This window comes from Bombina bombina, chromosome 1 (assembly GCF_027579735.1).
Source record: "Bombina bombina isolate aBomBom1 chromosome 1, aBomBom1.pri, whole genome shotgun sequence".
NCBI lineage: Eukaryota > Metazoa > Chordata > Amphibia > Anura > Bombinatoridae > Bombina > Bombina bombina.
Genome location: NC_069499.1, coordinates 416439286 through 416456603, shown reverse-complemented (window position 1 = coordinate 416456603; position 17318 = coordinate 416439286). Strand labels below are relative to the sequence as shown.

Here is a 17318-nt window from a genome sequence, read left to right as displayed (position 1 = left end):
TTGCCCCAGTCACTGCTGCAGCGGCTTTCTGGTTCGAGTCTCTTGAAGAGGCTCTACAGGTGGAGACCCCGTTGGATGATATCCTAGACAGGCTTAAAGCTCTTAAGTTAGCCAATTCATTTATTTCTGACAACGTTTTTCATTTAACAAAGCTAACGGCTAAGAATTCAGGTTTTGCCATTCAGGCACATTGGGTCGCTATGGCTTAAATCCTGGTCAGCTGACGTTACTTCAAAGTCTAAGCTTCTTAACATCCCCTTCAAAGGACAGACCCTATTCGGGCCTGGATTGAAGGAGATCATTTCTTATATTACTGGAGGAAAAAGCCACGCCCTTCCCCAGGATAGGTCCAACAAATTAAGGACCAAACAGACTAATTTTCGTTCCTTTCTAAACTTCAAGGGTGGCGCAGCTTCAACTTCCTCTACTGCAAAACAAGAAGGAAATTTTGCCCAGTCCAAGCCAGTCTGGAGACCTAACCAGACTTGGAACAAGGGAAAGCAGGCCAAAAAACCTGCTGCTGCCTCTAAGACAGCATGAAGGAGTAGCCCCCGATCCGGGACCGGATCTAGTTGGGGGCAGACTTTCTCTCTTCACCCAGGCTTGGGCAAGAGACGTCCAGGATCCCTGGGCTCTGGAGATTGTTTCCCAGGGATATCTTCTGGATTTCAAAGCCTCATCTCCAAAGGGGAGATTTAATCTCTCACAATTATCCGCAAACCAGATAAAGAGAGAGGCATTCTTACGTTGTGTTCATGACCTTCTGGTTATGGGAGTGATCCACCCAGTTCCAAGGCAGGAACAGGGGCAGGGATTCTATTCAAGTCTGTTTATAGTTCCCAAAAAAGAGAAAACTTTCAGACCAATCTTGGATCTCAAGATCCTAAACAAATTTCTCAGGGTCCCATCCTTCAAGATGGAGACTGTTCGAACCATCCTACCTATCATCCAGGAGGGTCAATATATGACTACCGTGGACTTAAAGGATGCTTATCTCCACATTCCGATACACAGAGATCATCATCGGTTTCTCAGGTTTGCCTTCCTAGACAGGCATTACCAGTTTCTGTCTCTTCCCTTCGGGTTAGCCACGGCACCAAGAATCTTTACGAAGGTTCTAGGGTCCCTACTGGCGGTTCTAAGGCCACTAGGCATAGCGGTGGCTCCTTACCTAGACGACATTCTGATACAGGCGTCAAATTTTCGAATCGCCAAGTCCCATACAGACATTGTTCTGGCATTCCTGAGGTCTCACAGGTGGAAGGTGAACGAAGAAAAGAGTTCTCTCTCCCCTCTTACAAGAGTTTCCTTCCTAGGAACTCTGATAGATTCAGTAGAAATGAAGATTTTTCTGACAGAGGTCAGGTTGTCAAAGCTTCTAACTTCCTGCCGTGCTCTTTATTCCACTTCTCAGCCGTCAGTGGCTCAGTGTATGGAAGTTATCGGCCTAATCTGATTAACCCTTTGGTACACAGACCAAGAAGCAGAAAAACAAGGAAACAATTACAACTTATCACTTTCTAGTTGCTAACTTAAAGGGACAGTCTACAATAGAATTGTTATTGTTTTAAAAGATAGATAATCCCTTTATTAACCATTCCCCAGTTTTGCATATCCAACACAATACTTTTTACCTCTGTGATTACCTTGTATCTAAGCATCTTCTGACAGCCCCCCTGATCACATGACTTTGTATTTATTATCTATTGACTTGAAGTTAGCATTGTGTTGAGCTAAAACTTAAATAACTTTTCAGGTGTGGGATATCTGGTTGACCTGGTTGGGTGGTGAGTTTTCTCTCAGAAGAGAGGTTTATTATGCTTGGGTTCTTCCTTCAGCACAATGTATTCCCTGTTAATAGGGATTGCCAGGGAGAGAAACTGCATTAGAGTTTAATTTTTTCTTTTAAGACTCTGCCCTTGAGGGTGCTAAGAGAGGAGGCCTTTCGTTTATGACGTCAGGCTGGTTCTAGTTGCTTCTTTTTGGGTGGGGCATCAAGGGGTTTGTTCAGTCCTCTTGGTCCTGTTCCTGTTTGTTGAGCCTGGACGGCTCCTGCTACAAAGCACTCCAAAGGTCTTTGTCCTCGGAACTAGTTTTCTCCATTTCCATTTGGGCTGGAGTTTTATACGTCTCCTTAACTTTGGAGTACCAGGTTGGGGGGGGGGGGGTTATCCCTCCTATGGTATGCTCTTTTTGAGATTCTTGACCTCGGTACCTCTTCCATTGGGAGCGAGGTGTCTTAGACTCCTTTTTTTCCCGTGGGGGGATGGTTGGTTGGTCAGTCATCCGTTTTGACGGGCACTTTTGTCCTCCTTTCTTATTTATACTGCTTCTTGTCTGCTCCCATGTTTTTAGGGACTATAGAGAATGCGTTGATCCCTTTGGGGGTCCTGGAGCTACCCTCTGTTACATCATATCAGTTGATATGTTGGTTTTGGGATATCAATGGGATTCTTCGTTAATGTCCATTGCCCTAGGGCCTTTGGATGGGCTGTGCTTGCATCTTCTAGGGTTCTCCGTATGAGGTATTCCTATGGATCCTCAGGGGTTCCTAGTCTGTGACCGGCTTCGGTTCAGGGTACCGGGTTGTTGGGTCTTGGCTAAGATATCTGGCCAGACCTCCTAGTTGGATCACGAGTGATTTAGCCCTTGAGGTGGTGTCATTCGCTTGCTGCTTCAGGCGGAGACTTGATGGCTTGTTAGATGCCTAGCAAGCGGGAGATTGCTCTCTTATTCAGCCGTTCCACTTTATAGGTAGGCTTGCAGACTGTCTGTTTGGCTCCTGGACCGGCTGTTAGAGACGGAGGGTGCCCTTTTCAGTCGGTTCTGTTTTTGCCGTCTGTTCGATGACATATGCTCCGTACCTGTGGGTGACCATGTGTCTCTTTAAAAAGTGTATTTTCTATAGTCTAATGATACTTTCTTTTTATATATCAGGCCAGTGCCACCATATTTTAGTGTGAACCTCAGTTATATTGTGGCTTTAACTGCAATACTATTTGAATGCATTGTTTTTGTTTCAGCCATCGCAAGCAGTAAAAAAATGGAAATTCAGTGCTTTCAGCTTATCAGAAAAATTGTTGTTTTTTTAGAAAAGGGACATAAAAATCAAAACTCAAATGATCATGAATGCTTTTCAGTTTAGAAAGGAGGCAGTTTTCCATTACAAAAGTATAAGCAAAAATTGTTTCTTGTAAAAGTGACAGTTTCAGTTATAGCTTTTCCTCTGCATGGAGTATATGTACATATGCAGCATGCAGTGTGCACGCTCAGTGAGCATGTGTTGTATTGGTAATCACTCAGTTTGCATTGTCACTGACCTATACATGCCAACAGGGCTCTCTGAGCATGTGCAGTGTTTGAATGAGGGTGCACAGGGCCTATGTACATATAATGCTGTATGCACAGTAAAAAATCTCACTGGAACAATGATAATTTAGCTAGAAACATTCTTGCTAATTCATGTGTACTGGGAATTTTAAACTACTTTCCTATTTACTTCTATTATTGGTGACTGATTTGCTCACTTGATGTGCTGAGCTAGCTCCCAGTAGTGCATTGCTGCTCCTTCAACAAAGGATACCAAGATAACGAAGCAAAATTAATAATAGAAATAAATTGGAAAGTTGTTTAAAAAACATATGCTCTATCTGCATCACAAAAGTGGGTTTCATGTCCTTTTAACTGGACAGAAAACATATGTGATTGCCATAGCTTACATGCCCATATAGAGATTGTATTTTCCCAGCTTTAAAGGGCATTTAAAAACCCTCTTGATTTTGTGTAAACATTGTGCTTGTGCTACATCCCCTATAGAGGTCAAGAAGCTAAATCTGCAATTTTCTTAAAAAAAGTTTTCTGTGAGAGAGAAATATTTTACACAAAACAATTTTCAAATGTATCCATATATATATATGTTTGAAGACACAACCTGGCACCTACTTCTACCTGAGGAATGTAAGTGAAAAATCTTTTTACTATTTTTGGCTGTACCCCTTGCTAATCATGCAAGCATTTGAAAAATCAGACTTGTAAAGCGATATTTCCACAAGCTAACAGCCATTATTTTTATTAATTAATTTATTGTTCAAGAACATCTTAAAGGGGCATAACAGAGTAGTAATAAGATGTTGTAATGTTTAAGAACATTTTATTATTGCACTATTACATTATGAGGCTTTGTTTTAGAATATTTTTTAACTAGAAAATAGTATTTACATGGTGCAAGTTTAAAAAAGTGAATAATTGTTGTGTATGGAATGTATAAGATTGTGCTTACTTTTATTACACAGGTAGATTGTGTTAGTAGATATGGTATACACAGTTCTTTATTTTATTTCATGTATTTGTATTTACACTTTTAAAGGGAATGCAGTGGTGTCTATTGAAAGAAGATGAAATTGGACCACGATTACGAGCTATGGAGGGGCGCAGGGGGCGTCCACCAAATCCAGAGAAACAGCTTGCTAAAGAAGAGTCCAGAATGAGACGTCGAAAAGGACGACCACCCAACGTGGGAAGCCCTGAATTTCTGGTTAATGATGAAGCAAAGTTGTTAAGGAAGCTTCAAGCTCAAGGTAACTTGTCATTTAATTTTTGATCTATATTAAGTATACAGTTAAGCATTTCTCTCTTTACTGTTTGACGATTTGCATACTTGGATTTGCAGATCTAAAAAACATTACAGGTTCATACCAACATCTTTATTTGTATAGAACAGTGCTTTAAAATTATATATTTGTATAGAGCAGTGCCTTACAATGATATATTTGTATAGAGCAGTGCCTTACAATAATATATTTGTATAGAGCAGTGCCTTATAATGATATATTTGTATAGAGCAGTGCCTTACAATGATATATTTGTATAAAGCAGTGCCTTACAATAATATATTTGTATAGAGCAGTGCCTTACAATGATATATTTGTATAGAGCAGTGCCTTACAATAATATATTTGTATAGAGCAGTGCCTTACAATGATATATTTGTATAGAGCAGTGCCTTACAATAATATATTTGTATAGAGTAGTGCCTTACAATGGTATATTTGTATAGAGCAGTGCCTTACAATAATATATTTGTATAGAGCAGTGCCTTACAATAATATATTTGTATAGAGCAGTGCCTTACAATAATATATTTGTATAGAGCAGTGCCTTACAATGATATATTTGTATAGAGCAGTGTTCTACAATAATATATTTGTATGGAGCAGTGCTTTACAATGATATATTTGTTTAGAGCAATGCTCTACAATAATATATTTGTATAGAGCAGTGCCTTACAATGATAGATTTGTATAGAGCAGTGCCTTACAATAATATATTTGTATAGAGCAGTGCCTTACTATGATATATTTGTATAGAGCAGTGCTCTACAATAATATATTTGTATGGAGCAGTGCTTTACAATGATATATTTGTATAGAGCAGTGCTCTACAATAATATATTTGTATAGAGCAGTGCCTTACAATGATATATTTGTATAGATCAGTGCTCTACAATAATATATTTGTATGGAGCAGTGCTTTACAATGATATATTTGTTTAGAGCAGTGCCTTACAATAATATATTTGTATAGAGCAGTGCCTTACAATGATAGATTTGTATAGAGCAGTGCTCTACAATGATATTTTTGTATAGAGCAGTGCCTTACAATGATATATTTGTATAGAGCAGTGCTCTACAATAATATATTTGTATGGAGCAGTGCTTTACAATGATATATTTGTTTAGAGCAGTGCCTTACAATAATATATTTGTATAGAGCAGTGCCTTACAATGATAGATTTGTATAGAGCAGTGCTCTACAATTGTATATTTGTATAGAGCAGTGCTCTACAATGATATTTTTGTATAGAGCAGTGCCTTACAATGATATATTTGTATAGAGCAGTGCTCTACAATGATAGATTTGTATAGTGCAGTGCTTTACAATGATATATTTGTATAGTGCACTGCTCTACAATAATATATTTGTATAGAGCAGTGCTTTACAATGATATATTTTTATAGTGCAGTGCTTTACAATGATAGATTTGTATAGTGCAGTGCTTTACAATGATATATTTGTATAGTACACTGCTTTACAATGATATATTTGTATAGCGCACTGCTTTACAATGATATATTTGTATAGCGCAGTACTTTTTAATGATATATTTGTATAGTGCAGTACTTTACAATGATATATTTATATAGAGCAGTGAGTTACAATGATATATTTGTATAGTGCAGTACTTTACAATGATATATTTGTATAGTGCAGTACTTTACAATGATATATTTGTATAGTGCAGTACTTTACAATGATAAATTTGTATAGAGCAGTGCTTTACAATGATAAATTTGTATAGAGCAGTGCTTTACAATGATATATTTGTATAGAGCAGTGCTTTACAATGATATATTTGTATAGAGCAGTGCTTTACAATGATATATTTGTATAGAGCAGTGCTTTACAATGATATATTTGTATAGAGCAGTGCTTTACAATGATATATTTGTATAGAGCAGTGCTTTACAATGATATATTTGTATAGAGCAGTGCTTTACAATGATATATTTGTATAGTGCAGTGCTTTACAATGATATATTTGTATAGAGCCGTGGTTTACAATGATATATTTGTATAGAGCAGTGCTTTACAATGATATATTTGTATAAAGCAGTGCCTTACAATGATATATTTGTATAGAGCAGTGCCTTACAATGATATATTTGTATAGAGCAGTGCTTTACAATGATATATTTGTATAGAGCAGTGCTTTACAATGATATATTTGTATAGAGCAGTGCTTTACAATGATATATTTGTATAGAGCAGTGCTTTACAATGATATATTTGTATAGAGCAGTGCGTTACAATGATATATTTGTATAGTGCAGCGCTTTACAATGATATATTTGTATAGTGCAGCACCTTACAATGATATATTTGTATAGAGCAGTGCTTTACAATGATATATTTGTATAGAGCAGTGCTTTACAATGATATATTTGTATAGAGCAGTGGTTTACAATGATATATTTGTATAGTGCAGTGCTTTACAATGATATATTTGTATAGAGCAGTGCTTTACAATGATATATTGACATGACATATACAAGAGGCAATCAACAAATGGTTTGGTCACTAGTTCTTTGGACACACTGAAGATTTACATTTATGTAGCATCTGCCTACATATACTAGTTAGTTTACATTAGTTTCATTATGATATTTCAGTTCTACATAATTTTCCCATTTAAAAAAAAAAAAAAAGGATTGGGCCAATAATCGTTACACTACATGGAAATAAAATGTACTTGTATGAGATGATTGGATGCATATTTTTAAGAAATGTGCTTTGAAGGTGATAAAATTAGATGTGTGTGATGCATAGTGGCTGTACATCCCAAAGGAATGCTTGGGGTAGTCATTGTTGAGAGTATGCTGGGGATTTGTGTTCTATGAAAGCAGAACAGTGAAAACACTTTCACCTAAAGCAGAAGAATTTATTTTCTTTCATAAGGTGGTGAGAGTCCACAAGCCATTACTCCTGTGATTAAACTCCTGGCCACTAGAAGGAGGCAAATATTCCCAAAGCTCTAAGAACACTTACTCCCTCCCACCTCACTGGTAATCCAGTCTTAACTTTGAATCTCAGGAGGAAGTTGAAGAAGTGAAATGCCCCAGTTTCTTTGTCCCTCCCAGGATTCTTGGATTTAAATACAGGGGAGTATCAGAATACTTAGGCAGTAAATGTAATTCTCCTGTGGGAGTTTATCACTAGCCTACTACAGGTGTCACAGGGACTGGTCCATTAGCCGCCTCCTGTTGGATTAGTCTGCCACGTGTCGCCAGAGACTTGTCCCTTAGCCTCCTCCTTGTTGGCTCGTCCTTGTACTTTTGTGATATCCTCTTCTGTTGTTGGCACAGCACTGGATGGGCTGTCTGCTGGAAGGACTCTTTTCTGCAGCTAGAAGCACAGTAGAGTGGGTGCATCTGAGGCAAGTGCAGCCATTTCTGCACTCACATAGCCCACAGGCTTTTAGAAGTTACACCAATTTTGAGGTACATCATAGCCACGGGACATACACATGTAACAGACTAATTCCACCTTTTATGCTTAGAGTTTTCATACTTAGTCTAGTAATTATGGAAACTTTATTATGTGGTAATAGCTGCTATTTACTATTCAGCTAATTCACCTGGGAGTTACATCTCAATGCAACCTTATACCCACTGTTATATTCACAGTAAAAAGGGATTTAACTGTTTGTCAATGTGAGGGGGAGTCTGTGTATTTTATGTTTTTGTGCACTTACAGCACGGCAGTTACAGTTAGTAACTGGGCTATCTCCCTCTCTTTTTTTAAATTCCTCAACTGCTCCTTTGTTTCTGAGTGTAACAGCCATTTTTCAAATGTCTTATTACTGAAGGGTAAGATAGAGATATATATATATATATATATATATTTACTTAATTATTTTTTTTTCTGGTGGCACTTCTAGTTTGCACCTAATTTTTCCTGCTTTCCTACCTTTCTACTTGTCCTTTCTTGGCTATTTGTCAGACTAGAATACCAGAGGGGTAGTATGGATTAAATGCTCTTAGAGCTTTGGGAATATTTGCCTCCTCCTAGTGGCCAGGAGTTGAATCCCATGAGTAATGGCTTGCGGACTCCATGAAACCACCATGAAATAAATTAATTTATCAGGTAAGCATACTTTTTTTTGACTTAACTGTTAAATAAAAAAGATCTAAGTTGAATATTCATTGGATGAAGACTCAATAACAGGTACACTGGGCAGTAGTAAGCTGTAGCAGTTGGGATGGACAGAGGATTGAGATGATTTATCTTATCTTTGTCCTCTTTAACTTTTGTTTATGAATTGTCCCTTCACACCATTGATTTTACACCTTTATAACCCTGTAATAGGACATTGATCCGCTATTAGTAATACCTGTTTCATCCATAATTATTTTTGTTTTGGAATTTAGTTAAATCATATGTAAATCATTATTGTGGTTTTGTTAAAGTGGCAGTAACATTTACTTTCAGGATTCAGATACAGCATGAAATTTAAAAAAAAACTTAAAATTTAGTTCTATTATCAAAATTTTGCTTTGTTCTCTTGATATCCTTGTTTCGGAAAAAGTCTAGATACACTCATAAATGCTCAGAAGCATGCATGTGTCTGTAGTACTCTATAGCAACAGTGCATGAAGTATTGTTACAAATCGTTGAAATTGTTGCTGCTATAAACACGTATGCTCCTGAGCTCCTATGAGCCTACCTAGACTTTTCAACAAAGGATACCAAGCTAACAAAGCAAATTTTAATAATAGAAGTTGTTTAAAATTACATATTCCAAACAATAAAAGTTTTTAGTTTTGACTTTACTGTCCCTTTAAAGAGACATTAAAGTGAAGGTAATGTTAATACCCCTAGAATTCATAAATGCTTACAATATAATAAGTTTACTATGGTCGCAAACAAAATTTTTGTCATTTTTTGGAAAAAATTAGAGTTTTATTCATTATGTTTGTTCCTACCGTTACAGGGCAAACTCCTCCCATCCTTTACTTCCCATTTTACTGTTGTGTGACGAATAGAGCGGTCCCACCCGCTCTCGACGTATCTCTAATGTGCGGTCACGAAGATACTATCTAATGCGCATGCGCGAATCGGCAGTTTCTCAGTCTACCGCACGTCACAGCGATACCGGTGTCTCCAATGCGCTAGAAACATAGTACTCAATGAATAACAATAATTTGTTCATTGAGTACTATGTTTTTTGTGAACGAGAGCGGATTTTTAGTAGTTTGAGCCGTCCGTGACAGCAGATGCTGTTTCTTGGGTAAGCTATCCAATGCGCATGCGCTAAACGGGAGCGCGCTCCAGACACCATTTTCATTATTGATAATTGTTGAGCATGCGCAGGCTAAGATGTGGTAGGGTGACGTAGTTCCACGGCCGCCTAACGGCCAAGATTTCAATAGGTTATTTAAAAAATGTGATTTCAACAATAACAAATGAGGTGCACAGACAGCCGGTGGTAAGTTCCAGTTTCTTTTATTGCAAATAAAAAATCTTTGTCCCAACAAGGGTATAGGATTCACAAGCTGTGCAGCAGTTGGAGATAGCTTCACTTCAGTGACTGATTGCTGACATGTTTCGGCAATTAAGCCGTAATCGTAAAAAATGTGACCTAGGGAGAAAAAAATTAAAAAATACGGGCGGATTTAGGTGATTAAAATTGTATATATGGATTACGGCTATAACTTTGTTTAGAGTGAAACTTATAAAAAAACGATGAAAGAAACTTATATTGATTTTTGGAGAACAATATTACTGTGGATCGCAAACATGGTAAGTTTACCTTCACTTTAAACCCAAAAATGTTCTGTCATGTTTCAGATAGTGAATACAATTTTAAACATTCCAATTAACTTCTATTATCTAATTTGCTTCATTCTCTTGATATGCTTTGCTGAAAAGCATATCTAGATAGACTCAGTAGCTGCTGATTGGTGGCTGCACATAGATGCCTTGTATGATTGGCTCACCCGTGTGCATTGCTATTTCTTCAACAAAGGGTATCTAAACAATAAAGCAAATTAGATAATAGAAGTAAATTGGAATGTTGTTTAAAACTGTATTTTCTATCTGCATCATGAAATAATTTTTTTGGGTTTAATGTCCCTTTAACTTCCCCCTCTCTACAAATTGTTAAAATAAAAATTGGTTAATCAGTTTGATGGATAGTAGACCCTTATATTATGGTATCCAACTATCTGAATTGTTAAAATTAATTGTCCTTACATGTTACCTGTAAGGGTAACAATCTGCTTCAAGACTACAAAAGTAAAAATCTTTCATTCCTTTTCCAAGTATCGGCCATCTGGAACTAGGGGCCTGGAACTTTAGTCTGGTTGAAATCTTTGTTCCTCATGTTTAACCAGTTAAACCGCAGCTGCTTTTGAAACTCACAACCATGAGCACTATTAAATATGACCCACTTCTGCTCATGAAATGTGGTAACATTTAAAAACTGCTGGATGCTTTATTAGCCAAACAGAAAAAAAATGTGCTGTCCGATTTATATCCTCTGATTGTTTGGTTTCATTTAGTAGATGAACTGTGTATATTGTCCAGCGTTCTAATGAATATGGTTTCTTTAATAAAGACTAGAGTGCACCTTTCCTTCAAGATGAAGGGGAGGGACAATGCCAATAGAGTTTTGGCCATATCATGGTGTGCCTCGCAGGGCAAATCAAGGTCTCTCAGAGAGGCCATTGCACCTTGCTTTTCACTAGCCACTTTAGTCCTAGATAATATAGGCCACTTATGTTTTTTTTTTTCTGTTTTGCCTCATGTCAGTAACTATACCAGTTTCTCATCCATTTTGACCTTCTTAACAACCGTTTCAAGCCTGCACTTGTTAGTTTTAACTCTGGTTTAATTATGTTGCAGAAATTGCAAGACAAGCAGCACAACTCAAACTTCTTCGAAAGCTTCAAAAGCAAGAACAAGTTCGATTAGCTAAGGAAGCAAAGAAACAGCAAGGTACTACAAACCTACATGATATAAATATAGCTTTGCACAAGAGGCAGACAACTGACTGCATTTATATTATTATCTCGTTTTAGCCATTATGGTTGCTGAAGAGAAACGAAAGCAGAAAGAACAAATAAAGATACTGAAACAACAGGTACAGTTTGTGCTTTACATTTATTGTGAATAAACACATTTTTCTTCTGTTATGTGTGATCAGTCCACGGGTCATCATTACTTCTGGGATATAACTCCTCCCCAACAGGAAATGCAAGAGGATTCACCCAGCAGAGCTGCATATAGCTCCTCCCCTCTACGTCAGTCCCAGTCATTCTCTTGCACCCAACGACTAGATAGGATGTGTGAGAGGACTATGGTGATTATACTTAGTTTTTATGACTTCAATCAAAAGTTTGTTATTTTACAATAGCACCGGAGCGTGTTATTACTTCTCTGGCAGAGTTTGAGGAAGAATCTACCAGAGTTTTTTACTATGATTTTAACCGGAGTAGTTAAGATCATATTGCTGTTCTCGGCCATCTGAGGGAGGTAAAAGCTTCAGATCAGGGGACAGCGGGCAGATGAATCTGCATTGAGGTATGTAGCAGTTTTTATTTTCTGAATGGAATTGATGAGAAAATCCTGCCATACCGTTATAATGACATGTATGTATACACTTCAGTATTCTGGGGATGGTATTTCACCGGAACTACTCTGTTAAAAGTCACTAATCCTTTTAATAAGTATTTATCATGTTAAACGTTTTTGCTGGAATGTAGAATCGTTTACATTTCTGAGGTACTGAGTGAATAAATATTTGGGCATTATTTTCCACTTGGCAGTTGTTTGGTTTTAATTGTGACAGTTTCGTTTCTCTTCACTGCTGTGTGTGAGGGAGGGGCCGTTTTTGGCGCTCTTTGCTACGCATCAAAAATTTCCAGTCAGTTACTCTTATATTTCCTGCATGATCCGGTTCATCTCCGACAGATCTCAGGGGTCTTCAAACTTCTTTAGAGGGAGGTAGATTCTCTCAGCAGAGCTGTGAGAATTTTATTTTGACTGTGAATAAAAACGTTGCTCTGTAATTTTTATGTCAAATTTAATTATTGTTATTTTACTATGGGAACAAACCTTTGCTAAAAGTTGTGTTGTTTTAAAGTTTGATGCTATAACTGTTTTTTCAGTTCATTATTTCAACTGTCATTTAATCGTTTAGTACCTCTTTGAGGCACAGTACGTTTTTGCTAAAAAAGATTATAACCAAGTTGCAAGTTTATTGCTAGTGTGTTAAACATGTCTGACTCAGAGGAAGATATCTGTGTCATTTGTTCCAATGCCAAGGTGGAGCCCAATAGAAATTTATGTACTAACTGTATTGATGCTACTTTAAATAAAAGTCAATCTGTACAATTTGAACAAATTTCACCAAACAGCGAGGGGAGAGTTATGCCGACTAACTCGCCTCACGCGGCAGTACCTGCATCTCCCGCCCGGGAGGTGCGTGATATTATGGCGCCTTGTACATCTGGGCGGCCATTACAGATAACATTACAAGATATGGCTACTGTTATGACTGAAGTTTTGTCTAAATTACCAGAACTAAGAGGCAAGCGTGATCACTCTGGGGTGAGAACAGAGTGCGCTGACAATACTAGGGCCATGTCTGATACTGCGTCACAGCTTGCAGAGCATGAGGACGGAGAGCTTCATTCTGTGGGTGACGGTTCTGATCCAAACAGATTGGATTCAGATATTTCAAATTTTAAATTTAAATTGGAGAACCTCCGTGTATTACTAGGGGAGGTTTTAGCAGCTCTCAATGATTGTAACACCGTTGCAATACCAGAGAAACTGTGTAGGTTGGATAAATACTTTGCGGTACCGGCGAGTACTGACGTTTTTCCTATACCTAAGAGACTAACTGAAATTGTTACTAAGGAGTGGGATAGACCCGGTGTGCCGTTCTCACCCCCTCCAATATTTAGAAAGATGTTTCCAATAGACGCCACCACTCGGGACTTATGGCAAACGGTCCCTAAGGTGGAGGGAGCAGTTTCTACTTTAGCTAAGCGTACCACTATCCCGGTGGAGGATAGCTGTGCTTTTTCAGATCCAATGGATAAAAAATTAGAGGGTTACCTTAAGAAAATGTTTGTTCAACAAGGTTTTATATTGCAACCCCTTGCATGTATCGCGCCGATTACGGCTGCGGCAGCATTTTGGATTGATTCTCTGGAAGAGAACCTTAGTTCATCTACGCTAGACGACATTACGGACAGGCTTAGAGTCCTTAAACTAGCTAATTCATTCATTTCGGAGGCCGTAGTACATTTAACCAAACTTACGGCTAAGAACTCAGGATTCGCCATCCAGGCACGTAGGGCGCTGTGGCTAAAATCCTGGTCAGCTGATGTTACTTCTAAGTCCAAATTACTTAATATACCTTTCAAGGGGCAGTCTTTATTTGGGCCCGGTTTGAAAGAAATTATCGCTGACATTACAGGAGGTAAGGGCCACGCCCTACCTCAAGACAAAGCCAAAGCTAAGGCTAGACAGTCTAATTTTCGTCCCTTTCGGAATTTCAAAACAGGAGCAGCATCAACCTCCACTGCACCAAAACAGGAGGGAGCTGTTGCTCGTTACAGGCAAGGCTGGAAGCCTAACCAGTCCTGGAACAAGGGCAAGCAGGCCAGGAAACCTGCTGCTGCCCCAAAGACAGCATGAACCGAGAGCCCCCGATCCGGGACCGGATCTAGTGGGGGGCAGACTTTCTCTCTTCGCCCAGGCCTGGGCAAGAGATGTTCAGGATCCCTGGGCGCTAGAGATCATATCTCAGGGATACCTTCTAGACTTCAAATTATCTCCCCCAAGAGGGAGATTTCATCTGTCAAGGTTGTCAACAAACCAGATAAAGAAAGAAGCGTTTCTACGCTGTGTACAAGATCTGTTATTAATGGGAGTGATCCATCCGGTTCCGCGGTCGGAACAAGGACAAGGGTTCTACTCAAACCTGTTTGTGGTTCCCAAAAAAGAGGGAACTTTCAGGCCAATCTTAGATTTAAAGATTCTAAACAAATTCCTAAGAGTTCCATCGTTCAAAATGGAAACTATTCGGACAATCTTACCCATGATCCAAAAGGGTCAGTACATGACCACAGTGGATTTAAAAGATGCTTACCTTCACATACCGATTCACAAAGATCATCACCGGTATCTACGGTTTGCCTTCCTAGACAGGCACTACCAGTTTGTAGCTCTTCCATTCGGATTGGCTACGGCTCCAAGAATCTTCACAAAGGTTCTGGGTGCCCTTCTGGCGGTACTAAGACCGCGAGGGATTTCGGTAGCTCCGTACCTAGACGACATTCTAATACAAGCTTCAAGCTTTCAAACTGCCAAGTCTCATACAGAGTTAGTTCTGGCATTTCTAAGGTCGCATGGATGGAAAGTGAACGAAAAGAAGAGTTCTCTTTTTCCTCTCACAAGAGTTCCATTCTTGGGGACTCTTATAGATTCTGTAGAAATGAAGATTTACCTGACAGAAGACAGGTTAACAAAGCTTCAAAATGCATGCCGTGTCCTTCATTCCATTCAACACCCGTCAGTAGCTCAATGCATGGAGGTGATCGGCTTAATGGTAGCGGCAATGGACATAGTACCTTTTGCACGCCTACACCTCAGACCGCTGCAATTGTGCATGCTAAGTCAGTGGAATGGGGATTACTCAGATTTGTCCCCTACTCTGAATCTGAATCAAGAGACCAGAAATTCTCTTCTATGGTGGCTTTATCGGCCACACCTGTCCAGGGGGATGCCATTCAGCAGGCCAGACTGGACAATTGTAACAACAGACGCCAGCCTACTAGGTTGGGGCGCTGTCTGGAATTCTCTGAAGGCTCAGGGACTATGGAATCAGGAGGAGAGTCTCCTTCCAATAAACATTCTGGAATTGAGAGCAGTTCTCAATGCCCTTCTGGCTTGGCCCCAATTAACAACTCGGGGGTTCATCAGGTTTCAGTCGGACAACATCACGACTGTAGCTTACATCAACCATCAGGGAGGGACAAGAAGCTCCCTAGCAATGATGGAAGTATCAAAGATAATTCGCTGGGCAGAGTCTCACTCTTGCCACCTGTCAGCAATCCACATCCCGGGAGTGGAGAACTGGGAGGCGGATTTCTTGAGTCGCCAGACTTTTCATCCGGGGGAGTGGGAACTTCATCCGGAGGTCTTTGCCCAAATACTTCGACGTTGGGGCAAACCAGAGATAGATCTCATGGCGTCTCGCCAGAACGCCAAACTTCCTCACTACGGGTCCAGATCCAGGGATCCGGGAGCGGTTCTGATAGATGCTTTGACAGCACCTTGGAACTTCGGGATGGCTTATGTGTTTCCACCCTTCCCGCTGCTTCCTCGATTGATTGCCAAAATCAAACAGGAGAGAGCATCAGTGATTCTAATAGCGCCTGCATGGCCACGCAGGACTTGGTATGCAGATCTAGTGGACATGTCATCCTGTCCGCCTTGGTCTCTACCTCTAAGACAGGACCTTCTGATACAGGGTCCATTCAAACATCAAAATCTAACTTCTCTGAAGCTGACTGCTTGGAAATTGAACGCTTGATTTTATCAAAACGTGGTTTTTCTGAGTCGGTTATTGATACCCTGATACAGGCTAGGAAGCCTGTTACCAGAAAGATTTACCATAAAATATGGCGTAAATACCTATACTGGTGCGAATCCAAACGTTACTCCTGGAGTAAGGTTAGGATCCCTAGAATATTGTCCTTTCTACAAGAAGGTTTAGAAAAGGGTTTATCAGCTAGTTCATTAAAGGGACAGATTTCAGCTCTGTCCATCTTGTTACACAGGCGTCTGTCAGAAAATCCAGACGTCCAGGCCTTTTGTCAGGCTTTAGCTAGGATCAAGCCTGTGTTTAAAGCTGTTGCTCCGCCATGGAGTTTAAACTTAGTTCTTAACGTTTTACAGGGTGTTCCGTTTGAACCCCTTCATTCCATTGATATAAAATTGTTATCTTGGAAAGTTCTGTTTTTAATGGCTATTTCCTCGGCTCGAAGAGTCTCTGAGTTATCAGCCTTACATTGTGATTCTCCTTATCTGATTTTTCACTCAGACAAGGTAGTTCTGCGTACTAAACCTGGGTTCTTACCTAAGGTAGTCACTAACAGGAATATCAATCAAGAGATTGTTGTTCCATCCTTGTGTCCAAATCCTTCTTCAAAGAAGGAACGTCTTCTACACAATCTGGATGTAGTTCGTGCCCTCAAGTTCTACTTGCAGGCAACTAAAGATTTTCGCCAAACTTCTTCCCTGTTTGTCGTTTATTCTGGACAGAGGAGAGGTCAAAAAGCTTCTGCTACCTCTCTCTCTTTTTGGCTTCGTAGCATAATACGTTTAGCCTATGAGACTGCTGGACAGCAGCCTCCTGAAAGAATTACAGCTCACTCCACTAGAGCTGTGGCTTCCACTTGGGCCTTTAAGAATGAGGCCTCTGTTGAACAGATTTGCAAGGCTGCAACTTGGTCTTCGCTTCATACTTTTTCCAAATTTTACAAATTTGACACTTTTGCTTCTTCGGAGGCTATTTTTGGGAGAAAGGTTCTTCAGGCAGTGGTTCCTTCTGTATAATGAGCCTGCCTATCCCTCCCGTCATCCGTGTACTTTTGCTTTGGTATTGGTATCCCAGAAGTAATGATGACCCGTGGACTGATCACACATAACAGAAGAAAACATAATTTATGCTTACCTGATAA

The 17318-nt window shown here is 39.4% G+C and overlaps 1 protein-coding gene across 9 annotated transcripts in view; it reads left to right on the top strand.

Moving 5' to 3' along the window:
• Positions 1–17318, top strand: part of BAZ2B (bromodomain adjacent to zinc finger domain 2B) — an 842173-nt gene that overhangs the window by 628019 nt on the left and 196836 nt on the right. For all 9 annotated transcript variants that reach the window (XM_053698336.1, XM_053698337.1, XM_053698343.1 and 6 more), the window contains 3 exons: positions 4367–4577; positions 11464–11556; positions 11640–11701. In XM_053698336.1, the coding sequence (XP_053554311.1) occupies positions 4367–4577; positions 11464–11556; positions 11640–11701 (366 nt within the window). The remainder of the gene's footprint in view (positions 1–4366; positions 4578–11463; positions 11557–11639; positions 11702–17318) is intronic.